This window comes from Vipera berus (genome assembly GCF_964194415.1).
Source record: "Vipera berus genome assembly, chromosome: 1".
NCBI classification, from domain to species: Eukaryota; Metazoa; Chordata; class Lepidosauria; order Squamata; family Viperidae; genus Vipera; species Vipera berus.
Genome location: NC_138202.1, coordinates 239211417 through 239227397, shown reverse-complemented (window position 1 = coordinate 239227397; position 15981 = coordinate 239211417). Strand labels below are relative to the sequence as shown.

General features: G+C 36.7%; 1 protein-coding gene across 1 annotated transcript in view; it reads left to right on the top strand.

Annotated features, from left to right (window-relative positions):
• The window catches only part of PHIP (PHIP subunit of CUL4-Ring ligase complex), an 87894-nt gene that overhangs the window by 45544 nt on the left and 26369 nt on the right, over window positions 1–15981 (top strand). Inside the window, exons 18-24 of the mRNA XM_081332563.1 lie at window positions 623–748; window positions 1122–1299; window positions 5589–5712; window positions 7315–7455; window positions 9232–9308; window positions 11857–12088; window positions 14622–14741. Of these exons, the coding sequence (XP_081188689.1) occupies window positions 623–748; window positions 1122–1299; window positions 5589–5712; window positions 7315–7455; window positions 9232–9308; window positions 11857–12088; window positions 14622–14741 (998 nt within the window). The remainder of the gene's footprint in view (window positions 1–622; window positions 749–1121; window positions 1300–5588; window positions 5713–7314; window positions 7456–9231; window positions 9309–11856; window positions 12089–14621; window positions 14742–15981) is intronic.

Here is a 15981-nt window from a genome sequence, read left to right as displayed (position 1 = left end):
TTCTTAAAATAGATAAAGGGCATGTGTACAAGCTTAATTTTCCCTATTGGTATTGATCTCTTAAAGATGGAAAAGGAATGTAATTTTACTTACAGACTTATATCCCACTTCCTGAGACAAGGTTTTGTAGAACTTCAGTTTCAAACAGTGCCAAAAGCCAATTTGGATGTAAGATATAAAGGATTTGAAATTACACGTCATTTATTCATTTGTGATAATTCACAGGTGGACGATCTGAACCATTGCACATTACACTGCAAATTTTATCAGGAACTCAGATCTAGATTTATTATGCCTTTGTGAATTCAACTGAATCAGTCCAACATCGAAGAAAAAAAGGTCTATTTGCATATAGATAAACATGTAACAAAACAGCCTGCATAGCTTGCATGACCTTAAGGAAATACAAACTCAAATGTTGAAGACAGTGCTGTTAATTTTAGGGAGCATGAATTGAATTAATGTGGATTGTGTAATTTTACATGAATTACGATAAAAACTTTCATTCCAAATAAATGTATTGAACAGTTGAACTCTTATAGACTTTAGGCATTATGATAGACTATGTGCACTTTAAATGTATAAAATATATTTTATATTATCCAAATTCTACTTTTAATAGGACTGAATCAAGTTTTGAGTCAACAAGTTAGTCCTTTGGATAGCATGATACAGAGACTTCAACAAGAACAAGATCAACGTCGGTCTGGAGAGGTTGGAAACAGTAATACAAATAGAATTGGCAGAGGTAAAAAAAAATCCTTGTTTAATTAACTGGAATAATTTAATATAGTATATTTCAACTTTGGCAATTTTAAGTTTTATAAACTTCAACTCTCAGAATTCATGCTGTCTGGGAAATTCTGAAGTCCACATATCTTAAAGTTGCCAAGTTTGAAAATCACCGATCTAGTAGATTGACTTGATTTTATCATGGAAATAGTATTTTAACCTAGTAGTGATGGCATTTAAATCATTCTGCAATAAAATATATGTGTGTTTATTAAGACATTTGCTCACAAAAACAATGTAATTAGTAACAGTTTTAAATTTCCTCTTGGTTACTTAATACAGTGTTTAAAAATATTCATTTCTGTTTTATTGTCTCTGTTTATGCTTAGTAAACTCTACCTCAGAAGTGCATTCACCACCAAATGTAGGATTAAGACGCAGTGGGCAAATTGAAGGAGTTCGACAGATGCATAGCAATGCCCCAAGAAGTGAAATAGCAACTGAACGGGATCTGGTAGCATGGAGTCGAAGGGTTGTAGTGCCAGAATTATCAGCAGGAGTATCTAGGTAATAGATGAATCTAATGGCATTATATTTGTAAGCTTACATTATGAACAAAAGTGATGGTTTCTTTATGTTGGGACAACACAGCACAGCTCTCCTCTGTTCCAGGCAGAATTTTTTTTCCCAATCCACCCATAATACTGGAATTGTATCTGATTTATTTCTCTCTGGGCTTAAATTTAAGTCTTAATAAACATTCTGTTTAACAAGCACAAAATTAATACTAGATTTCACAGGATGCTTTATCCTATGTTATTTGCCTGGTTAGCCACAAGAAGTAACCTGTCGATGTGATTGTTCCTTAATAATTTCTTACTGTTTGCTGATGTTGGATGGCTCCTTGGAACTCCAGGAGTAGAAATGGCCTAGAGCAGGGGTCGGCAACCTAAAAAAGCAAAAGAGCCACCGGGAACCGGTTCCATCACAAATTAAAAAAACTGGGAGCCGCGTGCGTGTGTCCATGCACGCGCATGCGCAAAAAACGTTTTGCGCATGCGCACGCGGTTGCCAATTTTTTAAAAAGTGAGATGGAACCGGTTCCCGGTTGCCCGACGGCGACGGCCCATCTGCAAAGCTGCCGCTTTCGGCAGCTTTGCAGACGGGCCGCGGTAGCTTCCTCAAAGAGCGGCACCGCTGCCCGTTCGCCCGGAGGTATGCGCGCACCTCTCCAAAGGTTTGGGGAGGTGTGCACGCACCTCCGGTCGTTCGGAGAGGTGCGCGCGCACCTCTCGGAACGGGCCGCGGCGTCGCTCTTTGAGGAAGCTGCCGTGGCCCATCTGCAAAGCTGCCGCTTTCGGCAGCTTTGCAGACGGGCCGCGGCAGCTTCCTCAAAGAGCGACGCCGCGGCCCGTTCGAGCGGAGGTACGCGCGCACCTCTCCAAAGGTTTGGGGAGGTGCGTGCGCACCTCCGCCCATTCGGGGAGGTGCGCGCGCACCTCTCCAAACGGGCGGTGCCACTCTCCATTTGGAGAGGTGCGTGCGCACCGGGCGGCTGGGAGCCGCAGAAGACGGCTCAAAGAGCCGCATGCGGCTCCGGAGCCGCGGGTTGCCGACCCGTGGCCTAGAGTACTGATGGAGAAATGCAAAAAATGCATTTGAGTGAGCATGGGCATGAGCCCAAGATTAGGCTTCAGATGAAGTAGTAAGGGAAGTGGTGCATTCATACTTTTTACTTTATTATATCAGCTGGCTTCTGAAGTATCTATCAACTTCTTAGCAAGAAATGAGCAAGTAGATTTCATGCCATTTTACACTGCATTTTTTTATTTTTGAGGTTACTTGACTTTTCTTTCTCATGGATAAAGGGGGCTGTTTTCCTGATGGTTGGTGGATGGTTGTTCGAGAATGGCAATGCCTTTTTGAAGGAGGTGATACCATTGGATTTGAGAGTGGTATGTTATTTCCTTAAAAGGCCTTCCCTGGATCCAGCCACATTTGTCATCTTTCAGTATCCAGTCTTTCTTATATAGAAAACTTTATTGAGAAGATGTCAGAGTAGAAGAGGTGAATTGTGAATTTCATTTGGGGTTTTTGTCTAGGCCTGAGATGGAAACTATACTGACTATGTTGGTTGGGTCTGAATTAATGTAGTACACACTCCTGGTTCTGCTGAAGCTGGCCTTTGATGCCATCATTCATGGTTTCCTTTTGGATCACCTACGAAATCAGGGATTTAGAGGCACTGTTCTACAATGGTTCTTCTCACTTACTGGATAGTTCGTATCAGTGGTTATAAGGGAAGAGATGCTGAGTTATTGACACTTTTTAATATATATTTTATTGATTTTTAAAAACATAAATCACTTAATAATTGGTGAACAGTGTGTTGTCTGGGTTATATTTGTAAAACAATCTAGCAATTGATTTCTATAATCCATAATCCACACAATAATAATAATAATAATAATAATAATAATAATAATAATAATAATAATAATAATAATAATAATAATAATAATAATAATAATAATAATTAATTTTTACACCGTCCTTCTCCCGAAGGAGAAGTTGATAGTTTTAGTTGATTTCCTCTTTTCCCAAAGTATCCTCTTTTGCAAACATTTGAGTTAATACAATTCTTATTGTTTTGATAGATAACAATTAAATATATTTTCCCAATAGTCCTAAAATAATAACCACATCACATCAATATAATATCTATTTTCTATCCAATCATTCTGGTTGCCTTATCATAGCTCCTGTTACAGTCCTTATTTTAATTTGTTTCTCTCACCAAATTCTAGATATTCTTACTGGTTAAGATTTTCTCAAAAATTAAGTACATTTAAAAATTTAACTCTATATTTCCATCTCACACTTTTACATTTCTTAAGGAATAAATAAAAAGGAAAGAAAAGCAAAAGTAAAGAAGCATAAAAAATAACATATTACTTAAAATATATAACCCTCCTAAGCTAATACATATTTATTTCCTAAATTTCTTATTTTTAACCATAATTAAAAGTATGTTTAATCTTTAAACATTCCATTTAATACATCTAGTCATCTAGTACTTTAATTCTTATTCAAAACATTTTTTATCCATTATAATTTTGTTAAATTCAATCACATTTAAATATCTAAAACATTTCCTTTATCTAAGTCATTTTAAACTTTTTTATATTACTCATATCAAGAAAGAGAACAAAAAAGGGAAAAAAGCATATAATATTATATTTAGAGAACTCTTCCCTCTTAGAGTGACATATATATTCCAAAACTTTTCTATTTCTTTAACCATATTCAAACAAATGTTTCTTTTTTAAGTATTCTCTCTGGTAAGTCCCATCATCTATTTTCTTAGTTTTCACTTTAGTCTTTTTCTTTTGCCCAGTGTCTTTCTTAATGTATTTTGCTGAAACAAAACGTTTTCCCATATGTTCGTAAATGTTGCTGTAGATATAAAAAGTAAATCAGGAGAAGTGTCTTTGTACGGGACTTCTGCCTTTCCATGTTTGTTGAAAATCTTTTTCTTTCTCTCCACTTCTCTTAACATTTCCTTTCTCTCCTATGTTCCTGACATCTCTACAGTCCATTTTATCCAATCTGTTTTCTTGTCCTTAGATTTATTTTGTAGTCTTAAGGGATAAGTTGTTTTTTCCACTACTTATGAATTTTTTCCCACTAGGATTAAATCATGTTTCCTTGTTTTGTTAAGTTCCATCTTTAAGACTCTATTTTCAATTCTATATCCATTTATCTCCTCCTGTGTTGTTTTCTGGGAATTTTTGGGTTGCAGAGTTAACTTGGAAAAAGATTGATTTATATTTTCAAAGTAGTTTTGGATTTCTTTGTGATTTAAAGTAATTGTTGTTTGAATTAGTTGCAGTATACTATATATCTCCTCCTGTGAAGTATTTATGTTTTCTTGATATGTTCTTTCTACATATAATTCTCTCTTTGTCTACAGCCCAGATTATTGTCTTTTTTTGTCACAGCTATTCTTTGTTGTTAAAGTTTTGAAGGTCACAAACACATTAGCTTTTGCCAAGTCTTACATTAAAGTCATAGCTGTCATAGTTTCATCCACCACTAGGTGTCAGCAACTATTTGTTTTTCAATTTCCAAAATGAACAATTATCTTTAAAATGAGAGTCTTAACCATTCAAACAATTTTAGATTTATCCATATTTGAGCTTTAAGTTTCAGGTTTTATATCTTTCACTTCCATATATTTTGATCCTCCATAAAAATATTAATTCGCCGTTTCCGTTAGTATAAGGGTGGGGCAGAAATCCCCTTCCTTCCTTTTCGGAGGTATTTTGCTTCTTGGGGATCTTTTCCAGGAAATTAAATGTAAAATAGAAAAAGAAGATCGAATTCATCACCCAGTTTCAAGCTGTTTACAGTTGTGCTAGTTAGTGCTTTTGGATTTCAGTTGCTAGTAGCTTGGGCTGGTCAATGCAATACGGCCAACCTTTTTCCTGTCAGGTTAGAAGGCTTTCCCCAAGTCGAATGGAATGGCCGCCGCCGTTCCACAATCGCTGGAGTAACCTTCTTTCTTCGTTGCCTGTCTAGGGCGACTTTGACCCATTTAGGATTCCCTGGCAGGGCAAAATTAGCCACGGGGGTGCGGAGAATCGACAAGCCCGTAACCAGTTGCTACCAAGCAAAACCGGAAGTCCTGAGTTATTGACTTTTTTATTGGGTGCTGTAGGACTTATTATTATGAAGCTGTATAGTTTCAAAGAGATTGGGATGCAAATGTGTGGCTCCTGCCACAAAAATTGAAATAATGCATGTAATTCTACTACATTGAAGTTAACTTTAATGCTTGAATTTCTGTCCTGCAGTAGGCAAGAAGAATGGCGAACAGCAAAGGGAGAAGAAGAAATAAGAACATACAGAGCAGAAGAGAGGAGAAAGCACATTATAAGCCATGTTCCTAGAGAAAATAAGATATCATCTTTGCCCAAAGTAAGCAGTGCCCTCTTGACAAAAAATGTAGAGTACAGGTAGTCCTTACGACCACAATTGAGCCAAAATTTCTGATGCTAAGCAAGACAGGCTTTAAGTGAGTTTTGCCCCATTTTTCTTGCCACAGTTGTTAAGTGAATCACTGCTATCAATAAGTCAGTGAATCTGGCTTCCACATTGACTTTGCTTGTCAGAAGGCTGCAAAAGGTGATCATATGACCCCAGGATACTGCAACTGTCATATAAAGGAGTCAGTTGCCAAGCATCTGAATTTTAATCATGTGATTATAAGGATGCTGCAGTGGTTGTAAGTGTGAAAAACAGTCAAAAGTAACTTTTTTCAGTGCCATTGTGTCTTTGAACAATCACTAAATGATTGGTTATAAATCGAGGATTACCTGTATCATAAACTGGAAAGGAAATAGGCTGGACATGCCTAGCTTTGACCTTATACTACTCCTGCTCTGCACAAATTGCTGGCTCAGTCCTGCTACCTCCCCAGTTGAGCCCAGCAAGCAACCTTCAGCAGATGAGGCTCTGTGCTCACCTCTGCTTCAACTCTTCTCACTGGCTTATTCCCCCAACGCCCACCCCTCTGCCTTTTGGCTGCCCTCAGCTGCAGCTCACCAACCTTCACTGTCTGCTTCCTCCTGCTTCCTCCTCCAGGTGCAGGCAGGCCCCAGGATGCACATGGCAAGCGTGGCAAGGTAACAGCCTTGTCTGCCAAAGGTAGTTCACCTGAACTAGTTATGGAGGAGGCAGGATGGCAGTGCAAGTGGTGGCCAAAAGGCAAAGTTGTGGGGTGGGTAGGTTGAAGCACACACTGCTTGTAAATGCATGCAACAGCCATTACTGTGAGGACCACTTGTAATTCAGGACCCTCAAAATGATGACTGAACAAATGAGAGAACTATCTATAATAGTGGTGTTTAGTATAGCAGGGTTTCTTGCCCTATGTGAAAACCTAGTTAGCTAATGGATGTTGGGGGTTTTCAAATTGTAAGCCACAGAACCTAAATTCCATAAGAATTTGATGAGATTCCCTAAATGAACAAGGGCAAAAAGAAGAAAAAAGTTCAGTTGAATATAGTTTTCTAGCATTAGGACTTTTCTGTTTGCTCAGGAGTTCCGGGAATTTTCTTTTTTTTAATTAACAAGTTCTTCAGACTGAAAAATGTTGAAAGGCCCTGAATAGCTCTTTAGGATTTAAACATCTTTGTTGTCAGGTTGGAGAAAAAGTCCTTCAATTACCTGCAGTATCATTTTCATATTTATTCATAGTGACAGTTTAAGAAATGGATAAACTATTTGAGACAATAGAAAGTTGTAAAAATTTCTACAATCATAGCACTAGTACAAGGAATTATCCCACTACAAGGTCCATGTTTTCACAGATATTTATTTAATGTTATACTTGGATTTTTGGTCTTTTGGGGGTTGTTTAATGAATTCTAATCAGGGGCCTGTAATATTAATGTCAGACTGTATAAGGGAGAACAGACTTTATCTAAAGCCTTTTTATCTCCACTGGTAAGCTATGCCTTTGTACTGTTTCACAGTTTTTTCATGATCCTGATTAATGGTCAGTTTATGTATTTCTAGAACCATTCACATGATCATGTATTGGATGTTGGGGATTCAAAAAAACAACAGGCCAACCAACATAACTATCGAACCAGATATGCCTTAGAGGAAACTGTCAGGCCAAATGAAGACATTGAAAATGGAAGCAGTTCCTCAGAGGTAAGAATGATATTGTAATTCATTTTAAATTACAGTAAACCCTTTAGTCAGCATACATTGGATTAATGGACTGCAGATATAATACATAAAGTCCTCAAAAGTATCAGACAGGAAGCCCAATTGATAAATCTTCCAAACAAATAATAAATAATAAACACAGTTTTCTCTGGTTTGCCAATATCACATTGCTATTTAGGCAAGGCAGTGTAATGCCTCTTTCCCCATTTGCTGCAGTGATATGTATGGTTTAGATCTATTAGAGCATCTGGCTGTGACATCCTGTTCTCTGAATACAACAACAGAAAACATTGGTGGATTTTGTGTGTTATAAATATGGACTGCAGGACAGGGTAAAAGGAATATGCTTCAGAGGGATAGATAGGCTTGAAAAATAACATTCAGAGTTTATATATTTGACTCTAATTAAACATCTTCCCTCCATTAATCAATTAAATCAAAGACTTACTTTATGGCCATTATAACACATATGTAATTCTCAAAGCTTAGTGTGTTCTTTTGAACATAAAGTGCTGTTTTGTCTGCAAAAACCTAATAATTTGCAGTTGATATATGCAGTTATCAATTAACATTCGGTAGTTAATTGTAAAGATAATTGTTTATTTTGGACTTACACAGTGAAATAAAGCAACATCTAAATATAAATTTTGAATGAAAAATGAAATTTCAGTACCATTTACATTATGTTATGAACTGGATTCAGAACTGGGCATAACTATTCATTGAGTTCTGATATGGTAGATAGGGGTTTCCCAAACTGAGATATGGCTTTGGGAGCTGCATAGAGTCCAGGGAGGTGTGGAGATGTTTATTTTATATGTCTTTATTAAAATAAAGTTTTGTTATATTGTTTTCATTATTCATTTTGGTGTTGGGATTTTTAGGGGAGGTGTATAGATTAAAATTACACTACAGGAAGGTGTATTGCCAAAGTTTAGGAACCCCTACTCTAGGTTGTTTGCATGTAAAATCATTTATAACTCCTGAGGTTACTTTATTCTCCTTTCTTAAAGATAACATTTCCTGAACATTAGCTAATGTTTCTAGATCTGTCCATCACATATATTAAGTGTAACTTTAACTTTTCAGGAAGAGCTTTTTAGCAAACGCTCGAAGACATTTTGTTTTCTTAATACCAATCGTGGAAAACTTGACTTCCTTTAACAGACTTACTTATTGATCATATAACTGGACAGGTAGTTATGGTGATTTAAACTAAAAATATTGTAATTAAGTCATAAAACTAAAGAAGCAAAATCCCAAACGATATAAAAGAGAATTCAGCAATCACATATAATATGAACATTTCAGTGCTACGGAACCTTTTATTGCAGGTTCAAAAATATGTAGGGAGTGCTTCTTCTGAAATGGCATTTTTTTTGGTGTTATACTCAAATTTATAACAAAGAAGGTAGCCTTACCGATACTCTGGTTCCAAACCTTTTTAGCTTTTCTATACTAATAATTACCTGTTGTGATTCTGTGGGTAGCAATTAAAGAGCCAGTGTTTGGTTAGATCTTAGTTTTCAAGAAAATTGTTTTATGGACAACTTTTTTAACTCAACTATTTTATTGTATTTTGTTGGGGGGGTTGTGAGCCATTCAAAGTGGCATCAAAATTGAGTGAAATGAAGTCGCTGAATAACTGATTCTTAATCATTAATTCATTTATTAAAGCAATTAAAAGTCCTTCATTACTTTTAAAGAAGGAAGTCTTAGCATGTCAGAAGAAATGTCTGAATATTATATTGTTCTTAGGAAGGAGAAATTGTTATTGCCAGTGGTGGAACATCAGAAGATGAAAGAAAAGCATGGCATAGTGATGGTAGTTCTAGGTAAGTGACTGAATATCAGGAACTATGCTGTTTGAACTTAAATGTGAGATTTAAATGTTAAGATGTATGTTAATTGTTCCGATTCATAAAATATACTTTGAGTAACGAATAACAAGGAGTTTAAGAAACTTATGGAAGAAAGAATCCAGTAAAAAACAAAAGACTGTATGTGTACAGGTATCTTTTTCACCACTTCTTCCCAATGGGAGCTGCCTCATTCCTGTTCACCTTGAAGACTTTGGAATGACATGTGAGACAGGAAAGGGTCATCGTTAAACTCCCTTCTGAATATCTATCTCTAGGACTTTGTGTTGATATATATCATTACATTTTCATTCATCACGTTGAAAAATACAGGCAGTTCCCAGGTTAAGAATGTGTTAAGAATATTTAAAACAACTCTGAGATACAAACAGTTTTCCCATTACTAAAAATGGTGTACAGCATTCTTTTGTGAGTAAATGAAACACTGAAATTACACAATATTTTCAAGAACCACTGAAGCTGTACATTATGTGTGTGTGTGTGTGTGTGTAATATATATTATATATATATATATATATATATATATATATATATATATATATATATATATCCTCAGGCTGGTGACTTCAGCTTCGTTCTTCTGGGAGAAGTGTGTGATAGTGGCTGTTTTTTCTTCTTTTTTAAACTGCCAGAGGGGGTGTGTTCTGTGGGTGGAGGCTTGGCTTTGACATAATTGGGTTAGAAAACCAAGGAGTATATGAAATCCCATGCACCACCTGCCCCACCACATACATCGGACAGACCAACAGAAGAATAAGTGCACGCATTGAAGAGCACAGGAACTCACTCAGAAAGGGAGAACAAACCTCATCCCTGTTCCAACACTTTAAAGCCACTGGACACGAAATTGATTTAAAAAAAACCAGAACTATCGCCAAAATTGAACATTTTAACTACAGGATAATCAGAGAAGCCATCGAGATAGAAAAATCCCCCCACAGCGTGAACAAACGAGATGATACCTCTCGCCTACCAGCCATTTGGAAACCCGCCTTGATTGACAGACGAGTCCCAACCACCAAGAATGATACCAGACCCAAACTCATGATAACATCACATGACATCACCACCACACAACCATTCAAAAAGCAAATCCGAACCCACAACGATAACGACACACAACCACAAAACAGAAACATAACTACAGCTGCAACATTAGCCACTTTAAACCCCTCCAAACCGCACAATAAGCAAACTGACACCCACTATAAAAACATGACACCACCACAAACACAGAGCCGAACAAAAGCAGCACAACTCACCAGTTCAGGTCTAAGGCTGGCAGCTGAGACCAGCCCATCCACTCAAAACACATCCCCACGCAATCAGAACACAGCCCCCATTCAAAACGCACTCCCACCCAATCAGAACACAGCTAAGCCCCCACCCAATCAGAGCACACCTCCACACCATCAGAACACAGCCAAGCCTCCACCCACAGAACACACCCCCTCTGGCAGTTTAAAAAAGAAGAAAAAACAGCCACTATCACACACTTCTCCCAGAAGAACGAAGCTGAAGTCACCAGCCTGAGGATGACGGATGAGATTTCATCAAAACGTTGCCCTGATACCTCCAATTCTACGTGGGGAAAAAACCCGAATGACCAAAGATCTACATATAAACACCTGCGAAAACCTCAGAAAACAAATACACACACACACGCATGCATACGCTGCCTGCAGCTCGTGGATGGAGCTTTGCTTGTTTCTGCGAACTGGTTGCTGGCATGACGCAGCGCAGTACTGGTCCACGGACCGGAGTTTGGGGACCCTGCTCTAAAGCGGTACATTTTTAATATACAGCCTGTTTTTAATAGTTTTTTCTGTAACTGATTTTAGTGGAAACACTATAAGCTACCTATTAAATAGCAACATTTGGACCTTGCACAAAGGTTCGAAGAATTTTGCTAGTGGCTCTTTTTCCTTTAATTTTTTTACATTTGTTTTGTCAAATAGCAGACCTGAACACATTCTTTAGAGAAAAACATCTCTACTATATTACAGCCTGCTTTTTCACATTCAACTTTGTTTTTTTTTTTTTAAACAGCTTGTCATATAATTTAAACATTTTTTGTGCTGGTCCATGACCATAATAAAGATTGAATGAAAAAATGTTTTCTTTCTTATAATACTGACTTCAAAATTCCCTTCTTGGGAGTATAGAAGTAATAAATAATTAGAGCACCTGATGAGTTAAGAGTATCAAATTAACATTTTATTATAAGGTAATTCTTTTTATGATTATTTTAGTTCTGGCCTACCTGGTTTAAGCTTACAATTATAGCTTATGGTTCTGTATGAAGTTGCAAGTAACATTTGTTCAATGCTTTTCATCTAAATGCATTCAAATTCCAGAAGAACTACGACAAAAATTACTTGTTTCATCCTAGTATGCCTAGCTAGTTTTTCAGTATTGAAAACCGATAGGTGTTTTTTTTGGATGTATATTAAATTTGCACATCATTGCATATTTATGTATTGATTCATTATTTCACTTCTAGTGATTATTCTAGTGATTACTCGGACTGGACAGCAGATGCTGGAATTAATTTGCAACCACCAAAGAAAGTTCCTAAAATTAAGACTAAGAAAGTAGAGAGCAGTTCAGAAGATGAAGAAGGTCCTGAAAAACAGAGACAAAAACAAATCAGAAAAGAAAGGAAAAAAGGTATTGAAGATAAAGATGGTCCATCGTCTCCAAAGAAAAGGAAACCGAAAGAAAGGAAGCAAAAGGTTGTACTAGAATTATAAAATACTAATTTAAAATGCTTCTTACCAGTAATGCTTATTTCTCACTAATGTAAATACATATGAATTATGCTTTTAATTATCCAAATAGCTAATATATTAAAATTACAAGTTAAGGGGTACACATTTTGCAAGATTTTTGATTCAGAGTTTGCCTATAAGGAAGATGAATGGGGTTTGTTAATATACCTTTCTTATTCTGTTTATGAAATAGCAAAGTTCCTTCATATATCTTCCCCATCTTACCAAAGTATGGATGGCTAACAGAGTGAATGAGTCTTGGAGACCTCTAGCTTGCTGTCTGCTAGTGCTTGGACAGGAAAAAAAACCGCTTTGTTCAAATGCAAGGTGTAGGGGTGAAGGACAAATTTCTTCCCACTATTTCCCTTTGTTCAGATCAAGTTGAATGTGAGCATTAGTGCACAACATAGCTTGAGTACTCTAGCTTCAAAATTTTTTGTTAAAAGAATGTACATTATTAAAATGCAAAAAAAAACAGAGTTCACAATTAATCTGCACAAACCTATAAACAACATTTAGCAAACATAGGAGAGTGGTTTTGCAGTAATAAAGAATAAAAAATGGAAGCAGCAACATGGTTCAGCCAATTATATTGACCGCTTGGAAGCGGTCATGAGCCTGGTTTCATCCTATTTGGGATTTGTCAGTTGTTGGTAAGCAGCTGTTGCTGTATGGAGTTCAAACCCTTTACTAGAATGGACCTTTATAATTTAGATAATTAAATGATGCATTAGTTTTTAGGAGCTGTGTAGTTCCTGGCACTCAACAGGAAAAGGTATATAGAATTCATCATAGGTTTTGTACCGTTCATCTTCCTTTAAGATCTCAAAGCAGAGAGATACAGATATTTTGTCATGTTCCCATGTGCGCCTGCATGCACACAAACACACACACACACACACACAGACCTTCTTAGTGTTGCAGGGAAATGTATCTATTTTTAGTACAGGTACATCTTCTGTGGTGTTCTCGGTTACCAGTATATTGGCCACCAAGAGGCAGGCTCCATTGACCAGTTAAGTGGTTAAGCCAAAATTAACACAGAAATAACAGTTCCTATAAACCCCCCTGCTGAGATGAGATTCGGGATGTACTTATATTGTTTCACATTGTATGGCTTTCTGTATAACAAGAAAGATAAGGAAGCACCTGTCCTCCCCCCCCCCCCCCCGTTTTCCTTTAGGCCAGACCTTGGCTGGCCCGCTTAAGGTCAATTGAAAATTAGAAATCGTGTGTAAGAAAGCGCAGCACAAGGGGCGGGAGAAGAAGATGAGTTGGATCTGATTCTGAGCAATTGCTGCGGGCTCCTTCAGTCGGCTAGTGGCCATGAGAGGGCGAGAAAAGAAAGCATTTTTCTGCACTTCCACAGAACTCGTCCCTCTCCTGAAACAGCCTGAGGAGGCGATTGTCACATGAGGGGACAGGGCTCGGCTGAAGCGTAGCCTTTTAGTCTATTGGGCAGAGTTCAAGTTCCTCATGTGGCCTTTGGGGAAATTAATTGCCAACCCCTGCTTTAGACATTTAAAAAAAAAATGGCCTTGAATTGATGAAAACAAGTTAAAACTCCTGAATGTTAAAATATCCATCCAAGCCATTTCTATCTAGCTCTAAGAAGTCTTTACAGATTCCAACAGTTTAGAACTCTTATTTCGATCCAGCATTTTCTTCTATCATCTTGAAACATATAAATATTAGCACTATGTTTTAATTGATTCGTTATGTTTTAATTCGTCCAGTAACTGGAATTCTCGCAGCAGATTAGAACATTATTTAAAATTTTATGAATATTTTAAAAAGTAAAATCTGTAAAATAATACATTAGTAGGAACATAGCTAGTAAACTATTCTGTACTTCATTTTTAATCAGTCTATAAAATAATTAGTCAGCCTGTCATGGGGGACAACATTCTAAATTCAATCACCAGAATTGCCTGTGTTTCTGCATTCACTATTACATATGTGAAAAGGACAGCTATTTCCACAACTTTTCATCTTCCACAGTCTTTGGGGTATACTTATTCCCAAATGCAAATGTCTAGAATATTATGGACCAAGGTGGGAAATACAGTTCTTTCAAGGTGAACTCTGTCCTTTTGGTAGAAAAAAGGAATTAATAAATGCTATATTAGTCAATAAACATGAAGGATGCTGACATTTTTATCAAATACCTATACTCAGTTCAAATGTGATGGGCATGTTTATTTTGCTAATAGAAAACTGATTGTGATGGTTTAATATTATTGAGCCTCATGCATACCTTCCTCTTATTCTAATATGGCTGCAAGGAAATTATTAAAAAATCTTTATTTTCATTTTTGACATGATGTAGCTGATAATTGTATTGCAAAAGGAAAGAGAAATTGCATATATGAGGTTTGTTCCTGTATTGCTAAAACTGAATTCAAATGCTTCTGAGAACAGCTAAGCTTAAGGAAAATCTTAAAATTAAATAACAAGTTCTAGAGTTTAATTTAGACATATGTGCATATTTCTTTAGAGGTTGGCTATGGGAGTGCTAACTGAAAATGGCTTGACATTAGAAGAGTGGCTTCCTTCAGTATGGATTACAGATCCTGTTCCTCGACGATGCCCTTTTGTACCACAAATGGGGGATGAGGTACTTTTTCTTTCATTTTTATGCATGCCTTTGGTTGCACTTTCATGTCCAGTTTATTGAAGTGCCAGTTAAAAATCTCTTCCTCTGTCAATTGCTTTTGAAATAAGGCAGAATTCTGATGGCTGTTTTAAAATAAAAAATTATCAAGTTTGTACAAAGGCTTATGCTATTCTTAGAACACAGGAGTCATGAATTAATGCTACTGTTAACATATTAGCTTAATTCATTTTGTGCTCTCATTTGGAGAGGAAACTAGGTATTTGTTCCTTATACCTTCAGCTTAATTTAGGTTTTTCTATTTCTTTTACATCTCCCCTATTTTCCTTCCTATTGTCACTTATTTTCCTCAAAAACAAGCTGTTTTATCCCTCATTTCATTCTACATCTTTTTTTTTATTGCCTTTTTTGTCTGTTGGATTTTTTGTGTGGCATCTCTCCCACAAATACTGGATAGAAAAGTAGAGTAAGAATTATAGAATTATATTTGGGTTGGCATCATGACCTGTGAGCAAGGAAACTTAGGTTCAAGTCCACTCTCAGCTGGGTGACTTGGACCAGTCCCAGTCTCTAAGTTGAAACTACCTCACAACATTGCTGTTGTGGAGAAAATGAAGAGAAATCTCAGAATGAACTACCTTCAGTTTCTTGTGGAAAAGTGAGCTATAAGTTAAAGAATTATGAATGAGAAGAATTGCCAAGAAGGAGGTGGTACCTTTTGTATTCCTCCAAAGAGACTTTGCCATGAGTTGTCTTTCTGTTGAATGTAAGAAATAGTAGGGAGCCAAAGGCAATCATTTCTAAATCTGGTAATTTCAGTTGAGATGGTGACCTGGGAGCGACTCAGTTCACATATCCTAAGCATCTTCCATTGGTTAGGCAAGCCTCTGCACCTTTGAAAAGCGAGTCCCTTTTTGAAAACTCGCCATAACATTAATGATATTGAGAAATGGCAGTGTTCCAAGTTTAAAACACAAATTTAGTTAATTATACCAGCCACCAGAGACTTCCAATGAACATGACCAACTGACCAGTCTAGGAGGAGTTTCTTCCAGACCGAAGCTTCTTCAACTATTAATGAGAAACTGGGTTCCCTTTGTTTTTTAAGACGTATGAAGTATCTTTGATGGTGAAATATAAGGACAGAAAGTTGTGACTCTATTTTATTACCTTTAAATAATCTATAGCTTTGGATTGTTGTGAGTAGCTTAAACTTTCTGATTTTTATGAATTCTAATTGGTC